The sequence below is a fragment of the Sinohyriopsis cumingii genome, chromosome 1 (genome assembly GCF_028554795.1).
Source record: "Sinohyriopsis cumingii isolate HCF-2022 chromosome 1, ASM2855479v2, whole genome shotgun sequence".
NCBI lineage: Eukaryota > Metazoa > Mollusca > Bivalvia > Unionida > Unionidae > Sinohyriopsis > Sinohyriopsis cumingii.
In genome coordinates, this window is record NC_142961.1 from 38,634,563 (window position 1) to 38,653,236 (window position 18,674).

Here is an 18,674-nt window from a genome sequence, read left to right on the forward strand (position 1 = left end):
ATGCCTGAGTCGGTTCTGAATGAAAATGGTGTCAGTCGAACATTCAAATGGCCACCACAACCACCTTCTTATACATCTTGTTGTAACTCCTCCTGAACAGAAGTCTTCTTATGATCTGTAGTTCTTCTTCAGTGAAAATGGTGCTGATTTCATGTCCACTATGGCCATCACAGTGACCATCTTAAAAATCTTGTTATTGCAACTTGTCATATTAGCGTAGGGTTTTCGCTGAAAGCCTTCTCAGGATGTGTAGTTGGCTCTAAATGAAAATGGTACCAATCTTGATGTCCATCATGGCTGCCACAGTGGCCATCTTGAACATTTTGTCACTACTCCTGAACAAAGTCATATTGTTACAGTTGTTTACTAGGGTTCTTTCAGTCATACATATTCTGGCTTCACCTGGTACTGGCTTGAGGTGAAATGAGAATAGAAACATAGCTGCCAACCCTCATGAATTTGGTGTGAATTTCACAACTTTTTCAGTGATTCACGGATTCATGCCGCAAGCCAAAAATTCACAAATTCTCCAAACCTCAATTATTTTAAATCTTTAATAAAATAACCGATTTCCTGTTAAGCGCTAGTCGTGATATTTGCAGTTGCCAAAATGATCTGGTACTGCTGGTCATGATATTAGTAGATCTGCAGCTGATTAGTACAGTTGGCCCGGTAGCAAGCATTTTAGCCTATTTTAATCTATATGTATAAGAGTAGTTTTACAAATGCTTTTGAGAGAAAGTGGGGCCTAACTGGAATTTTGCTCCGCGCATGTGTCACCAACACTGATTTGAGTTACCGTTCAGCATCGCATGTAAGATTTTGAAAATGTTTTCACCACCAAGGAAAAAGAAATGTATTACTCAAAAAGTGAAGTTTAATTTGGAATATATCAAAAATTGTTCATGCATTCTGCCATTAAACATTGATATTCATCATACTTTTTGCATTCAGTGTGCCATCGCAGAGACGATGTGAGGAAGCACGTCGGTTGCAAAAGACACTTAGAAGTTGTGAAAATTAAGAATTCGCAGATTTCAGCTCTGGAATATTTTAAGCCATCGGCGGAAGACCTGCAGGCTACCAATGCTGAAGCATTATTTGTGAGTTTTCTTGTCGAACACAATCTACCTTTATCAGCTGGAGACCATGCTAAACATTTGTTCTGACAAATGTTCCCGGACTCGAAAATCACTTCCAAATATTCCTGTGAGAGAACCAAAAGTCTTCTGTCAGCCTGGAAGGTTGGCAGCTATGCAGAACTATGCTAGTGGTGTTGGTGCTAATATTTGTATCCAGTAAAATCTATAAAGACGGAAGAGATTACAGAGAAGAAGAAAAAAACGTGTGCTGTTTGTGACATAAATAAATACAGAATAAATTATGTTTTACTTTTGATTATGTTGTCTCTATTCTTTTTCTGCTACTCACACTATCACAATTACATTGGCATACACAATACTAATTTTAATTCATGACCATGCATTTACTGTACAAACCTCAGTAAACATGGTTTTCACATTACACAATTTTTCATATACATATTCCTTTAAGAACAACATATTTGTATAAGTTAAAATTTTGGTAAAATGAAGGTTATCTTTTATGACATCAAACTATAATCCTATTGGTGGAGATCTGTCCTGCCTTATTTATATATACTCCCTATATAATAAAACCTGCAGAAGAAAATCTGGGCAAATCCAAAATATGAATACATCAAACCCTAGGTAAATCTGAAATACAGATAAACCCAAAATTCAGATAATTCAAAATCAGGGCATGTCTGAAATTTGGTATTCTAATACAATAACAATTTCAGAGATGGTGTTTTAGCTGAATACAATTTTTCAAGGTTGATACCTTTTCAAAACGACTAAAATTTGTAATTTCCTACTTTTGAAATTTATGTTCGAATTTTTATTCCGAAAGGAGACAGCCGACTCTGATGTAAATGCTGTCCATCTCACATCTGGAATGAGAAGGCATTATTTATACTCTCTACACCCTTGGAGAACCTTGGATGTTTACATAAACATAAACAATGGGGACAACAAAGGTTCTCCAATTTGGGTGTTAGAAATGGGAACACTACCACCTACCACTTAGCAACATAGAATACAGGGAACAATGACGCCATTACAGACTTAGTGGAGCACATTCCGGGAAGTAGTATTTGACTAAAATACACCTTAAGGACTCAGGGTACTAATTCAGTTCCCATAGTAAACTTATGCAAACTCCATGGTATTAAAAATTCAATAACTTTAAACTTTTGAGTTCTCATGATCAAACCTATATTTATCAGTATAGAGGAAACCTGGATGCAGCTTCTGTGTAGAGGAAAGGATATAAGCCATTGCATTTTCTGGACCTGCATGTGTTTGAAACATGTGCTTTAAATTCCGCACCAAAGAGTCAAAGTGTTCATGACTGTTAACGGATTGAAATTCCATCAGTAAAATAATGTCTCTATTTTTTTCACTTACAACTAGGATAAACTCTCAATAGATTATTTTTCCTAAAACAGAACTTACATTATTAACCAATCCTGGTCAGCCTAACCCATATATACTCTATTTTAGGTTCACCCATTTCCAGGCTGGTTCCCATTTTTCCATGCTATTAGTACCGTGTGTCCTTAAACAAATAAGGCAACATAAAATATCATCTTTGACAAGAAATAATTATCAAACAGTTACTCAAAACATAGTGACAAGTTGAAATAATCAGCACAATGGATGAAATGAGTGTTGATCGATGTCATCCAAAGCCACCTTTTGCTTTTGATGAGGGACCATCTCAAGACTACATAATAAATGGTAACATGGTACATGTACACACCATTTTATTTATTTGTAATAAAACATAGATAAGATAAAATTGTGTGACTTGGAAAGCAATATTACCATATGTTTTCACCAGAAGACTTCTTATGATACCTAGTTGGTCCAAAAAGAAATGGTGTCGCTTGTTCATCTTGTATGCTTGCTCCAGTGGCTATCTTAAAGGTGATGTTACTGTTACTCCTTCTGAATAGATCAACAGGGTTTTTTGAAGAAAATTCTGCCAATCTGATATACATAATGGCCAATGTGAACATTTTATGAATAATTCTCCAAAATGGAAAAAGTCATATCAACATGGCATTTCCACCAGAAGACCTTGTGTTGGTCTAAAATGAAGTCTTGTTGATTCTAAATGAAAATAATGCCCATCTAACATCCAATACATCAACAATAGAAGCTGATTTGAAAATCTTGTTATTGCTAAAGAGTATCATTATCAGAAATTGTTTCAACATTTAACTGTTAAAAGTACAAACTGGTTTTGAATTCTTCGAAATTCTTTTTTGATCAGTGGAGCATCAATCCAGTCAAGGGACTCTTGTTTATTGCTTTCTTGTGCCTATGAATTTTTTTTATTACACATGTTATTCATTTCCAAATTAATATTTTGATTTTGCAGGGATCTTTTGGGGCAGTTTGACATTATATGGGACTCGAGGTCTCTGGTTGCTATCAATGTTGCTGATCGTACAAAGTGAGTCATTGACTTTTAGAACATTATTGGTGAATAATACTATCATTTTAATTATTTAAAGTAATAAAATCATTAAAGAATAGTGAGTATGACAGACAAGAAATAAATGAATTGAATCTTCAGTTCCCTTTAAAAAGTTTGACTTAAGTCTCAGACTTTCTTATATCTCAAAGTCTTTTAGAATTGTGACCCATATATAACTTTGGAACTGATGCATAACCGACTACTAAGACAGTTGCGCTACCAATGTTTTTGCAAGCATAATTCAAACAAGTTTAAATTTTTATTTTAGATACCGAGATCTGCTATTGTCCTTGCTGAAGCCAGATGGTCTTTACCTGTTGTCCACTTTAGACTATGATGATTCTGTCTTTATAGGTAAGGAAATATAAAACAGTTATTTCACTTGTCTGGGTGAAATTTCTAATATCTGTCAATCTGTCTGCTAATTTTTCTTTTTCTGCTTGATAAGAAAACAGAAACCCATTCCAAGATTCTGACATTTACCCACTGCCTAATGCAGTATTCTCAGTGCCTTGGAAATTGGTTTGGTTTGGTGCTTTGCAGCACAGCAACACAAGTAGGTTATTTAGTTCCATGGCAGTTGGAGTAAAGTGACTTGCCCAAGGACACACCATGGTAGCTGACCCAGGCTGGTCTGATGGTAGGATTCAAACTTACTCCCATTCGGTCACAAGTCCAGCACATTAACCACTGAGCCACTGCAGCTTCTCCCCACTCCCTGCCCAGCCCCCAAGATATTGGAATGAAAATACAACATACTTGCATTGTAGGGTAATTAAGACTACGTTGTCGAAAAAATGCAATCATTGGCAATATTTGAGACCAGCAATTATGGTAATGTAACGTATGTATACAGAGTTCATGTTGAGCTTGGGTAGCACTAATCCATCAATGTGAATAAAGATGGTTACTGGCTGTCATTGTGTTGACTTATTTATATATGATTAAATCATGAAATTTATCAGTCTCAGGCCTGAAGTCAGTCATAGAAAGGGCTGGGTTCATGCTGATGAAATTTACCCATTCATCATGTATTGGGCCAGAAGTAAATGTGAAAATACAGATGGGATCATGTATATAATATGAAATCAAATCACAGTACAAGTCTTTGGCTGAAGGAAATACTAGAATTAGGATGGGTTCATGCATATGACATCATGAAATCAAATCACTGTACAAGTCTTTGGCTGAAGTAAATACAAGAATTAGGATGGGTTCATGCATATGACATCATGAATTTCACCCATTCTGCAAGTCTTAGGCCTGAAGTAAATACAAGAATAGGGATGAATTTATGCATATTAAAATACTGTAAATCAAAACATTTGAGTGAATTTTTACTAAAATGACTAATAGTCACCATTCATAAGAACCAGTTTATACTAAGGATGACATAATACCATGTCAAACTAAGGATGACATAATACCATGTTATACTGTGGATGACATAATACCATGTTATACTGTGGATGACGTAATACCATGTTATACTGTGGGTGACATAATACCATGTTATTCTAAGGATGACATAATACCATGTTATACTGTGGATGACATAATACCATGTTATTCTAAGGATGACATAATACCATGTTATACTGTGGATGACATAATACCATTTTGTACTAAATATGGCATAATACCATGTTATACTTCGGTTATAATACCATGTTATACTAGGGATGACATATTACCATGTTATAATAAGGATGACATAATACCAATGTGTACGAACAAATAGAATTGTGGATGTTATTTTGCAGAAATGCTCTGATTTATGTTTCATCTATATATAGCGCTGTCTATCAAGATGTGGTAACCATTATAATAATGATCATTTCTTACTGTCCATCATTTGCTATTTTTGCACTTGATGTAACTATGAAAGCTCTGCGACCCATACACATAAATGGACACCAGTTGGCAGGTAAATTGCCTGTAACTTTGATGTGCCCTTCAAGGTTTTTTGTTTTAAGGTTCAATTTTGATATTCTTATTGCTTATTTTAATCATTTCTGCTTCTCTGCTTCAGCAAATCTGTGCAGAACAAAGCTCAGGAACCATTCAGCATATTCTGATGCAGTTTGGCATGTGCATTTACAGCTGTGACCACTGACAACTTATTTTATGTTTACACATGGGTTGTTGCTTATGGCTATCAGTTTCATTTCTGGATAGAGCTGTGACCATTGACAATTAACTTTAAATTTTACATACACCATGGCAGTGATGTGGTTTCCATAACATGTAAGTGGAAAGCCTGTTCTCTTCTCTTAAACAGTACGGACAGTTATGATGAAACATTGGTAAAAGTATTTGTTTGGACTTGCTGTATAAAACTTGTGTCTTGGGTGGCTCCCATAGATTGATGTTACTAATGTAGCAATCGGGTGGAAAATATCTTTTGGTTCATTTGATTCTTAGGACTTGCTTTATCAGAGTTGCTTCCGTAGTTGCTCGTATAACAATCATGTGGCTTCAGATGCAACCATATTAAAAATTTATGTTCAACTTTTCCAGAACAGCTGAGACTATTTGATGATGTTGTTATAGGGTTTAATGCCATTTTTATGCACAAGATAGGCTATACATGGCACCCAGTATAAATAGTGGAGGAAGAACCAGGGAAAACCCACTGATCCACGAGAAGCAACTGGCAAGCTTTTTGCGTACCCACATTGTCTGAACCTGAGACTTGAACCCATGCAGACTGATGTGAGATGGCAGTGATCCGTAACAGTGAGCACTTTAGGCCACTCAGGCCCCCCCCCCCCCTTCCAAATTTGATGAAACTTTGTAGGAATATTTATTAGGGTATATGTATCAATATTGTTTTGTTTGGCTTCCTTAGCAACACATTAGTTTCCTTAGCAACCCTATAAAAAATCTGCTTTTGACTTCTTCAATAGAATGGCAGCCTATTCTGGTCAAGAATTATTGTTAGGACATGCTTATGAAAATTATGCTCAGGGTTGGTCCCATATCAATGGTGTGACTTCCTTAGAAAACAAGGTACTCTCTGGAACAGCTGATCACACTTGGTATGAATGGTTCTTAGAACATGCTCTCTCATTATTGTGTCTAATGTTGCCCCACCCCACACTCATTTGTGTGGCTTCCATATGGGTATCACACTCTGTCCAGTATGAATGGGCTGGTAGGTACCATATTATTTTCTATATATAGGTTTGCTGATTGTTGCCAAATTATGTCCAGTATGAATGGGCCATTAATTACCAAATTATGTCCAGTATGAATGGGTTTGTACATACCAAGTTGTCTTGTATGAATGGGCTTGTAGGTACCAGGTTATGTCTTGTATGAATGGACTGGTAGGTACCAAATTATGTCCTGTATCAATGGACTGGTAGGTACCAAATTATGTCCAGCATGAAAGGGTTGGTAGGTATTGAATTATTTCCAACACGAATTGATTGGTTGTTATCAAATTATGTTCAGTATGAATGTGCTGGTAGTTACCAAATTGTGTACAATATAATGGGTTGGTAGGTACCAGATTGTATCCAACGTAAATGGGTTGGTAGGTGCCAAATTATAACAAATCAGGTTTGAAAACCCCCAAATCAGCTGGTGGGAAACAAAAACAAAATCCTTATTTTTCTTGAGGGCATTGATTAAAATAATTTATTTAATATGGCTTTCTGAATTTTTCTTTTTGAAACAGAGGTAGCTCTTGTTTCTATTTACAGGACCTCCACATCCACTGAACGTTGAGCATGTACAAGAATTGTATGGTAAGCTTTCATGTATAAGGGTTAAAGTGAGAGATGTTCATTGTAATAAAATCAGTATTTACTGTACAGCTGTCAATGATATGACCATTACATTAATATGATCTTGCACTGTGAACTATGGAACACCTTTTACACTGAATGCAGCACTATAAAAATCAATTGCCTTTATGCCTGTGACAAGCTGAAAAAAATCCACGGGGCAAGTGTATTTCACTATTATTATACCAAACTTGGCCAGTTACATATTTCTCCATCATATACATTACACAATCACATTATCAGTGTGTATTTCATTGCTGTCCCTTGAATCCAGCTCTCTAATAGCCTTTACAAGTCTATCTGTTATCGACAAAAGTAAATCTTACAGATTACCGCCCCTAAACATGCTTGGTGGTGTTGTTTATATTGGATATCAGCAGGTTTAACTTTCGCAGCAAACTGTCAACTGGCCTCCAAAAATCTGTATATTTTTGTCCTTTTCTTTTAGTGGTCCAATCATCTTATCTCTGGTACTACAGTAAGTCAAACAATCATTCTGTGTAGTGTATACTACATTTGTGTGTATTTTGGTTAAATTTCAGATATTTGCGAATTTATTACCGCATCATATGATCTCTTTAAGTCGGCAACACCATAATGCAGCTATTTAGTACCAGAATACAGCCGTCCTCATTCATATGATTGCCTTTTAGTACATATTATCAATTTATTCTGATATATGTATAATATACAGTGGAACCTCACTATAACGTGATAATTAGAGTCCAACAAATTGGATTGCATTAATAGCGGGGTTGTGTTTATGCTGGGTTTTACAGTATTTTACTAATTTTTAGAGAACAACTCTTTGGCTATATATGTGTATTCATGTCAAATGTATATGATAAATAGGGTATCAACACCGTTTACTATCATGCCATCGTGGCATGCAGTTCATCCATAATGCATATAATTCCATTGAAAAATTGCACACACATTTACATTATTCAATATTTTGCCTCAGATCATTGTGTCTGAATTTAACGTCTGATATAAAGCATGAACAGAGTATTAACACCGTTTACTTGCCGTCTGATATCGTACTGTCAGGGCTTGCAGTTAATCCATAATACATGTAATTCCATTGCAAAACTTGCATACTTATTTAAGCTGTTCAATAATTTTTCACAGATCATTATGTGTCTGAATTCAATGGGAAAAATTAACAGCAAAATTAGGTTAAGAAAGACGAAGCACATGTACGGTTCATTACATTCCATGGTGCTTGCATAAATTTCATGCTGCTAAAATTTTCTCATATGTGTTTCTATGTGCATTTATCCATTGTAAATGTCCATTAATTAACGATTGTATGCCTATTCGTTTGAATGACTACAGCAAGAATAATTAACAATCAATACATAATTTTAGTGTGAATATAACTTTTACTTCAGATTTTGTGAAAATTAAAAGAAACGTGTTAAAACTACTATACTAATCATTGTGTAAAGGATTCGAGAGTGACTTGCATTTGTGAACTTGCTTTTCCATAACAGTAAAATATTTTTTAAAAAAATAGGAAATTAATAACGAGTTCATAAGCAAACACCAAGCACATGTAAAACCCGAGAACTAAGTGCACTAGGCCTGCAATGGTCACGAGTCACTTTTATAAAAAAAAATTCAGCTGAACGCATATACAGTTTCATACCATTTCAATTTCCAGCTAATAAAGCGGACATTATTTGCTGGTCAACTGATTGCGTCTAATAACACCGCCAAGCCCAGCAAACATGTTGGTGGCTTTCGTATTTTGATGTTTATTAAATTGTGAGAATCTTTTATAAACCACTGCATTGTCTGCTGCTTGGTTGTGTATGCAGTCTATTGTTTGAGCAACGATTGTATACAGAATTAAATGAAGACAATCACGAAGACGACTTGCTGGCTTTACTCATGGATCAGTAATAAGTAACATTTCCGATAATGTTTATTTTGGCACAACACTTCATGAACCTTTTGAAATTGTTAAATTTCAGAAGCTACACCATGATCATATTATATTAAAATTCATAAGCAAACTATTCCCCAAAATGATAATAAACTAATAAACGTTTCATGCACTATTTCTCGTACTTAAAATTTATTTTTTCTCTGTACCAGAAAAATACACGTACATGTATTTAAACTTTCAGGAACCAAGCCACAACTGTATTATTTTGGAATTCATATGCGATGTCTTCCCCAAAATGATAATAAACCTTTTATGCACTATTTCACGTCCTTTGAACAAAAATATTTTTTCATGTGGACCATCACAACCTCATTATATCCAAATTCGCATATTATTTAATTACTGTTTCATTCAGTCCTTGTTAATTTGATTGGTAACTTTTTGTTTTCCATTCACAGACTATTGTTGATTTAGAATGTCTAATGAAATATGCATTCATTTTTGTGCTATTCGATGGCCATTTTCTCATTGTGTTTACACCTAGTGTGTTTTGTTCATTATATTTCCAGATAGTCTACAAGAACATGGCTATTAAATGTAAAATATTTAGGCATTTTTGGGTGGCAGAAAACATTCATAAATCCTGCCTTGCCTGCACTAAGTTTTCATCATCCAAAGCTATAAGATGTGCTTTTTGTCATGATCTGCAGTGGACCTCAAAAACCTTGAAAACCTAAAATTTCATTCTGAATTTTAAAAAACTAAAAAATGACCTTAAAAAATGAAACCTAAAATATTGAAAATATCAGCACTACCCTGACCCCAAAAAATGCTTTTTTGCACACATATTTTTGGTTATATGGTCAAGAAAGCACACTAATTATGCAAGTTAAAGGCATCCTGTCATTTTATGGCATCATTTATTTGATATACCCATAACTGCATATCATTGTCAACATTTTCAGAAAGAGCAGCATTTGTACCCTTTTTAAAGATTTTTTTAAAAATTTTAACATGTGCTTTGCCTGAAATTGTGTTTTGAATTAAGCGAGTTGAAAATGGAATTTAAACTGGAAGATGCATTGCAGTATGGTGGAAGTAGTACATATAGTTAGTGACATCATTCTAAAGGCTCGAAAATAAGTTACACTGCAACTTTTGGACCAATTGTCACACCATATAAGAATTTTATAACTTTTCAATCGCCAGATATGTAATTTTAATAGGTCTGATCATCAGTATAAAGGGTACAGACTTTTGGGCTTCACCTTTTGCGATTGTTTGTGCCAACCTATAGACTTATGAACATGGATTAATCCCTTTGTATTCTTGAGTAGTGTTGTTGAGTATTATTTTGACTTTTAATTTACTACCAAGTTTTCTGGAGCAGCAACGTGTGCAGTTAAAACTGAACAGTAACACGCATTTATATTCTCTTATTTGCTTGGATTAGGTTTTTATTTTGGGGTAAATGAAAGCAAGATGAATTAAAATTTACAATCTGGGATAATTTACTATCAAATTACAGTAGATACATGCATCCTTTGCAGCTGGCCCTCCTGTCTCAGTGGCGTCCAGTTTCTTATCCATCAGACTGACAGATAAATATCTCCTTTGAAACCAGACAGTTCCTGATTCAGTGCAAGAACAGCAAACGGCTAGCATCTGGAATTCCATTGGAAGCCCCCCAATCACATGTCACAGTCTGTTCAGATGCTAGGGCCACAAGGTGGAATGAAGTCACCACAACTATGTATATTGGTATGGGACTACCTTTATTGGTGTTCCCAACATCAAATAAGCATTCAGGTACAACACATTCTTGGCAGAGTGGTCCCTTCATCCATTTTTCATCAAGTGTGCAGCTTGTGGGTTGACCAATTGAAGATGTCTTTGCAACAATATTAAAGAACAAACTGTACACCATCTCTTCCCCATTACTGGATCTGAATGCTTGGGCTGTCGATGCCCTTTCAATTAACTGGGATGAAATTTAGGTCTATGCCTTTCTACCAGCAGTTCTGATTGGTTAACCCAGAAAATGAGGTGCAACAATTGTGAAATACTTCTTATTGCTCCTCTTCAATGGGACAAATCATGGGTCACCTTCTGCTCCAATTCATGACAGAAATGCCCATGAAAATCCAAGTGACCAGGAAGCTTCTCAAACAGCCATAGCTGCTGTTTCACAGATGTCTGGAGAAACTTCTGCTTCACACACGACTTTTGTCCAGCAGGTCATGAAAAGAAGAAAACTTCCAGTCTTTACTTGAGGAGAGGATCTCATCAGTCCTCCACTTTAAAAGGATGTTTCTGTGACTGTTATGTTGCAGATGATGTCAAACAACTGTCAGCCTCCATTCCCCCTCTGGCTAACTTCTTTCTCTTTCTTTTTAAAAGTAAGAAGCTAGCACAGATAACTATTAAGACATATTGCTCCATGATTTCAGACACGCTCAGACAATATGGGTGTCTTGACATTAACCACAATAAAGATTTCTTAGATTTACTAACCAACTTTGATCCATCACAACATTACTTGCTAATCCTGTTCCTGAAGAGGATTCTGTCATTGCTCAACACTGTTAAGTTTGAACCTCTGTCCTCTGTCCCACTGAAGAAGCTATCAGACATGCTTCCTGATGGCCTTGGCAGTGTCATCAAGAGTTGACAAGCTCCATGCTCTGTTCAAACTATTCAGACTATCTACAGTGTTGTTCTAATGGTTTAGTTGTTTTAACGATACAACTGGGTTTCATCAACTATTATTAGGAGAATTCTACCCTTACACATAGAGAGTTCTTTTGACCCTACAGGGTGCTTTTAGGTAAAGGTTGAGTGCTTCTCTTACCTATTCTCCTGGTATCAGACATTGCTCAAGTTAAAACTTACGATATGGTGGAGCTGGATTCTGGAGATAGCATAAGTAATTGCTAATGTTAATATGATTGGGTAAGTATTTTGGAGACGGGCATTTTACTATAAAATTTCCTTTTTTTCTGAAATAATTGATAGCATCTGTCAGTCAGTATCATTAATCTCAAAATTTATTCAAATGTTAACATTGTACTCTTGAGATTGCAATCAGATGTTTTGTCCTCAGCAAATGTTATAATCGCGAGCTCATGTTCTTTGCACAAGTTCACATTGTCTAGAATTGGATGTAAAAATATTTCTCCTTTGAGTATGTTCTCCGATCACATTAATGTTAGGAATATAAGCCCTATTACCACCAGAATCTAGCCCGTCCCTGAAGACGAAAATGCATCGGTTTATAAAATGTGGACAAAGGGCAATAAATCTTGCTCTGATCCCTTTGTCTATATTTTATAGACAGATTGATGAATTTTTGTATTTGGGAGGCCTGGATTCAGGAGGTAGTAGGGCTTATATTCCTAATGTTATTGTAATCATGTAACTATTCAAGGAGAAACATAATTTATATTAAAAAAATATCTTTTCAATAATCACTATTATATTGATAATATTGAAAAACGTATATCTATTTTTACATTACATCGGGTATTCCTCTAAGATGTTTGCACTGACTAAATATTCTATGAATGAATCTTTTATTGGAATAAAACCTGTATCAATCATGTGAACCATCTTAATGTTAATGAGAGAATACCTGTCATGTTACCAGTATTTTGTACTGTTGTGTCTGGAATACCAGACAGATTTTGTTCAATACGGTAAGTACAGAAATTTGATGAATAAATCATCACCAACATTATCCGTAATAAACATAACAACATCAGCTAGTAATAGTCCAAAATCGGGAGCTAGCAATCATATACATCTGTTTGTATTAAGATCAAGGTAAAATGTAAAGTCCCCTTGTTCCTTACACCTAAACAGTTACTCATATTTCAACATATTAGATTGAAATCACATAACTTAGGTGCCCCCAAACAAAACATTGTGGAAAAAAATTGTCTGCAAAGATAATTTATTTTTACCAGACAGATTTTGTTTGTTGCGCAAGTAAAATTTGTTGTTACCTGTCAATCGAAAAAATTGTATTTTTCCAGTCTTGTGATGTCTTGTATTATTTATACATATCACTTGTATTTATTTTACACATCACTTGTAATAAATATACATATCACTTATATTAATTATATCACTTATATTAATTATACACATCACTTGTATTAATTATTAATATCACTTGTATTAATTATACATATCACTTGTATAAATTATACACATCACTTGCATTAATTATTAATTTCACTTGTATTAATTATACATATCACTTGTATTAATTATAGACATCACTTGTATTAATTATACATATCACTTGTATTAATTATACATATCTGTTGTATTAAATATAAATGTAACTTCCAATCAATTTTAGGTTATTTAACATCAATTATAAAACAAGTTGCTTTTGCTTCAGTGTTGGCATAATGTATTGTCTTTGAGAAAACCAGAGAAAACTACAAACTCTCTTCTACATATGTAGGAATTAGAGATTGAAATGACTGACTGCAAATGTGTAGTGCCAGTACTCTACTGCTTGGCTGTGCAACCCACAACATTTTTTAACATAAAATGCAATTATTCACATGATGTATATAAGTTCTCATAGGTATGCTGGATGGTAACTATTTGTAACATTTAAATACTACTTTACTTTATGGTTCACTAGACTGGTGAAAGTGATAACAAATCTTTTTTAATCATTCTAAATGCTTTACTTTATTTTGTGGTTCACTAGATTTGGTGAACACAAATTAAAATATTCTTAAACCAGTCAATCTAAATGCTTTACTGGCAATTCTAGGTCTAAGCAGTTAGGAATAATCAGCAAACAAATAACATGGAACTGATCTGATGCAGCATAATAGACAAAGGCAGATCAGGTCTGTGTTGTTTGCAGTTGGTCTCAACTTATACTTGAGCATATACAGTATAAATGACTCCCCCCACAGTGGCAGAAGAAATGTTTTATTGTAATATACTTGTATTAACATCATCACCCTTAATCCTTTGTTGAAATGCTGCATGAGTAATGAGATAAGATTGCAGAGAAAGTTACACATCAGTGAGTATTAAGATTACACGATTAATGTTTTTTTTTTAAAAGTGCTTTGATATTATACTGTTGAATTACTGAAAATTGTACAACAAGAATATGGATAAATAAATAAAGTATTTTAATTTTTTTTGTTCATTAAATATTTTTTTGGATAATTTTACAGGGGATTTGTGCAATGTTAGCCATTTGGATACTACAGAGACAGTAGAGCAAATACGAGAAAAATGCAAGGCCAAGATGGCAGAGTTAGAAGCAGCAAGACGTGAAATTGGTCTTTCTACTGATGTACCTCTTGAGACACCTAAGACTCCACTTTATGAACTTGTCAAGTCTGACTATGTCAATTTCTTATTCTTCTTTTTAACATTGAAATTGTAGGAGAAATGGCCATATTTGGTACCAAAGCACTAAACCCTAAACTAATTATGGTATTTTGGATGTACTTTATATACGTCATAAAGAAAGAATTATATGCAGATTTTGTTTTTAAATTCTAACCAGTCATTTATATAAAAAAAGGCCATTACACTGCCACTTAAGAAATAACATTAGTAAATAAATCAAATATGGTTTATTGAAACCTCATTCAGATATTTAGGCATGACATCTGAATGCATACTTTGTTGTAAAGAAAAAAAATGTTATATTAATTTTTAATAAAGTGTTACACCCAAGTAGTGAAAGAATTTCTTTTTATTACACAAACACCTTCGATTGCATGGATTTATTTTTTCCACACTGTGTCAATGTAATTAATGGCTGCTATACTACATAGATAAAAAAAAGTTTTTAAAGTTTGCAATAATTTTAGGACAGGAGCATTTTACACAATTTTTTAATTATGCATATACTGCTTCAAAACATGTAATCACGATAATGATTGGCAATTTTTTTTGAAAGATACAAATGGGGAATCTTTTCTAAAACTTTTTGAACAGAAATGTATGGGACATGTCCAAGATACAACTGATTTAATACATTTTAATATCATTGATTGTATTTTAAAAAAATGTTTGGGTCTTTACATAAGGAAATCTGTGATGAAGTACAGATACCGAAGTTCCTTGTTTTACCAGTTACAATTACTGTGGGGTGATCAAGACTGTGATAATGCTAAATAGGAGAAATTTCAACTTTGAAGCAAATATAGATTCATAAACCAAATTATTCATCTTGAGGCGCACATTCACAGTAGAATTCATTTAAAAACTTTTGTCAGTTGAAAAAGTTATTATATGAAAAGACAAGGAGAGATAAAGTTGTACAGTAAAGAAATGACCCTAAAACGTTCAGGTAAGTGTTAAAGTGAAAATATAACGGTAAATGCAAGTGAATCGAACTAACAAAGAATGACTGGTTTTATTATTTCCATTCCTTATTAATGTCAAACAGAGATGAAAATATGAATGACAAGGAGGGTACTGCAGGAAATGAGAATGACAGTTTTGAATTAAATAAACCAATTGCAAATCAAGAACAAATAGATAGCATTCGCTCTTGAAAAATAAATCTCTGGGTCATTACAAGATTCATTTGTTACTAGTTGTCTTCACCATGTATTGTTTCATTTCTTCAGCATCATCTTTATTGGGATCATTGAAATCAGTGATTGGTGAAAAGTATAATATACACGATATTTAAGAATATCACTTATTCACTTAACTTATGAATAGTATGAATGACCCTTGCAATTACAGGGGAATTTCTCTAATAAATGCAATCTGCAAAATATTCACATTTATTTTGAAAGAACGGTTGTATAGATGGGCAAAAAGTAATAATCTATCAGATGAATCTCAGGCTGACTGCTGTACATGTGATAATATATTTAGTTTGCACTCAATTGTTAAGAAGTATACATGTAAATCTGGTGGTAGGTTTTACTGTTTATTTATTAAGTTCTCAAAGCTTTTGATCATTTACAACATAATAAACTATGGTTTACAGATAGATACTAATGAAAATATTTTATAAGTTTTAAAATATATGTATTCCTGTTTTGAAAAGAAGTGTACATGTGTACTAAATGGACTAGCCAGATATTTCAATTGCAATGTAGGAACAAGACAAGGATGTATTCTAGGCCCAATTTTTTTCTGTCTTTTTATTGCTGATTTAGTTAACAAATTATGAACTGTAATAATGGTATTTTCATCACATAGAATATACCAGAGATGCTTGCCTTATTGTGTATGCAGATGATGTGGCTAATTGTGCTGAAATGGTATGGTTATTGCAGCACGGATGCCACAGATGAATACTTTGTTGAAACTGGAAGGGAAATTAATAATAATAATAATAATAATAATAATGAGGACTTTGTATAGCGCCTAATCTTTAGAATCTCTAAGCGCTTTACAACATTAGACATCACCTATAAGATAGAAAACATATAATAATATTATTACAAAAAACGAACACCATGAAATTAGAAAAACATTAAAAAATAAAAAACATGCTGAGAATATTTCAGGTAGGAAACATTATTAGGTCTTTAAGTTTGTTCTTGCAGTTGAAATAAGTGAGTTTTGAGAGCCCTCTTGAATGTGATCACTGTGTCTTTGTGTCTAAGTTCAGTGGGCAATTCATCTAGCAAAAACAAAATAATTATCTTTTGAAATGGTGGCTATCTAAGAAATTATGAGCATTGGTATTATAGGGCAAACCAGTAGAAACTGTGTCATTTTATAAATATATTGGGCTGCTGTTCACATCAAGGTTGAGTTGGACTAAGGCAAAAATATGTTGGCAATACCGATGTTGACAGCAGTTTCTCGAATTTTTACATATCAGCACATGTTTGGAAGATTACATATACAGAGTATGTTTGAAATATTTTATGCTATGGTAAAACCAATATTATGTTACTGTTCAGAAATATGGGAGCATGAATATTGACCACAGACAGAGGTAGTTCAACAGAGATTTTATTAAAGATATTTTGACATACCAAATACTGTGAATAATTATATTAGTTTTGATGAATGTTGACAAGACCCTTTGAATACAACCTATATAATCAGACATGCACAGTACTGGATGAAAATTATACATAGAAAAGCAGATCCTCTCCAATGTTTTATCAGGTTAAAAAAAACTGGATAATGCCAGTAACAGTACAGGGGCTAGTAAAACTAAAAATATTTTATTCTCTGATAGCTTTGGTAAATGCATGGCTAGCATAAGAAATGTGTGATAGAAACAATTTTCTGGTCAAGTAAAAAATGCGATTCTTCAAAATATGTTCATTATTGTCGATACAAATCATTATTGGATATAGAGAAATATTTAACACAGATCTACCTTTCATTTGTACCTGTTCATTATTCTAGACATGATTTAACAATTGAACAAGGAACACACACTAAAATTGAAATAGATCACAGTTTCCAAATGTCTTAAAGAAAATATCATGTGTGTAGAGGATGAGTATAATTTTGTATGTGTATGTACTTTTCATACCAATTTAAGACAGAAGTATCTCAATTAGATGTATTTATATCAGCCCTTCAGAAGATAAATTTATCAATTAAATGCCAACTCAGAAAATAAGCCTTACTAAAAATGTTTCAAAATTTTTTTATTTTGCTTTTAAACTAAGAGGCAAATGGTCAAAAGGATCAATATCAGCACCTAAACAAATGCATTTTACTCTTCTATTTTTAGCACATTGTGTATTACAGTGTTTTATTATGTAATGTATAATGGCTGGAGGCCTGAAGTACTGAATAAGCTTTCAGTTCTATTACAAACAAAAAATATCTAAATGCAACCGATTTTTCCAAAAAATTTCCAAAAACCATATTTTGTCAGGATCCTTCTTGTAATTAATCCAAGTGATCTTCATGTATTGAGTAAAAGAATTAACATAAACCATGTCTAGACCAATATCTGTAGACTGGGTCTATACATTTTCTCTTTTTACCCTTTAGGTTTTACTGCTCCAAAATAAATTCTTTAAAAATACTTTGTTTAATTAATTTTCGATATATAATGGAGAATTAGGCAATGCTGAGGATAAATAAGTACATTAAATTATTGATTTGATCAAAGTTATTTTCCCAATAAGTGGCTGTTTTCTCCTCATGCAACAGCATAGAACTTTTTTGGTGGTGGTGGTTCATCTTTCAAATTCTTTACAAAATTTGATTCTACCATATTATCTAACATCGAAGAAAACTCTAATCCTTAATGTTGATAGCAAGAAATAGACAATTAGTTCAATGTCATGGCATATTTTCTTTTGAAAATTTGTTTTTTTCTATCTTTACAGCTTGTAAAATTTTTTACATACATGTATTACAATGTAAACCAGAATGATGCAAAATCTGTTAGCGTTTTGATGGTAGATCTTTAAGACTCTTGGAGT

The 18,674-nt window shown here is 33.5% G+C and overlaps 1 protein-coding gene across 2 annotated transcripts in view; it reads left to right on the forward strand.

Moving 5' to 3' along the window:
- LOC149806739 (putative thiopurine S-methyltransferase) overlaps nt 1-14,982 on the forward strand; it is a 43,250-nt gene extending 28,268 nt beyond the window's left edge. For both annotated transcript variants that reach the window (XM_089957030.1, XM_089957035.1), the window contains 4 exons: nt 3,469-3,543; nt 3,836-3,921; nt 7,278-7,322; nt 14,469-14,982. In XM_089957030.1, the coding sequence (XP_089813156.1) occupies nt 3,469-3,543; nt 3,836-3,921; nt 7,278-7,322; nt 14,469-14,683 (421 nt within the window). In that variant the 3' untranslated portion in view covers nt 14,684-14,982. The remainder of the gene's footprint in view (nt 1-3,468; nt 3,544-3,835; nt 3,922-7,277; nt 7,323-14,468) is intronic.
- Nucleotides 14,983-18,674: the final 3,692 nt, after the last annotated feature.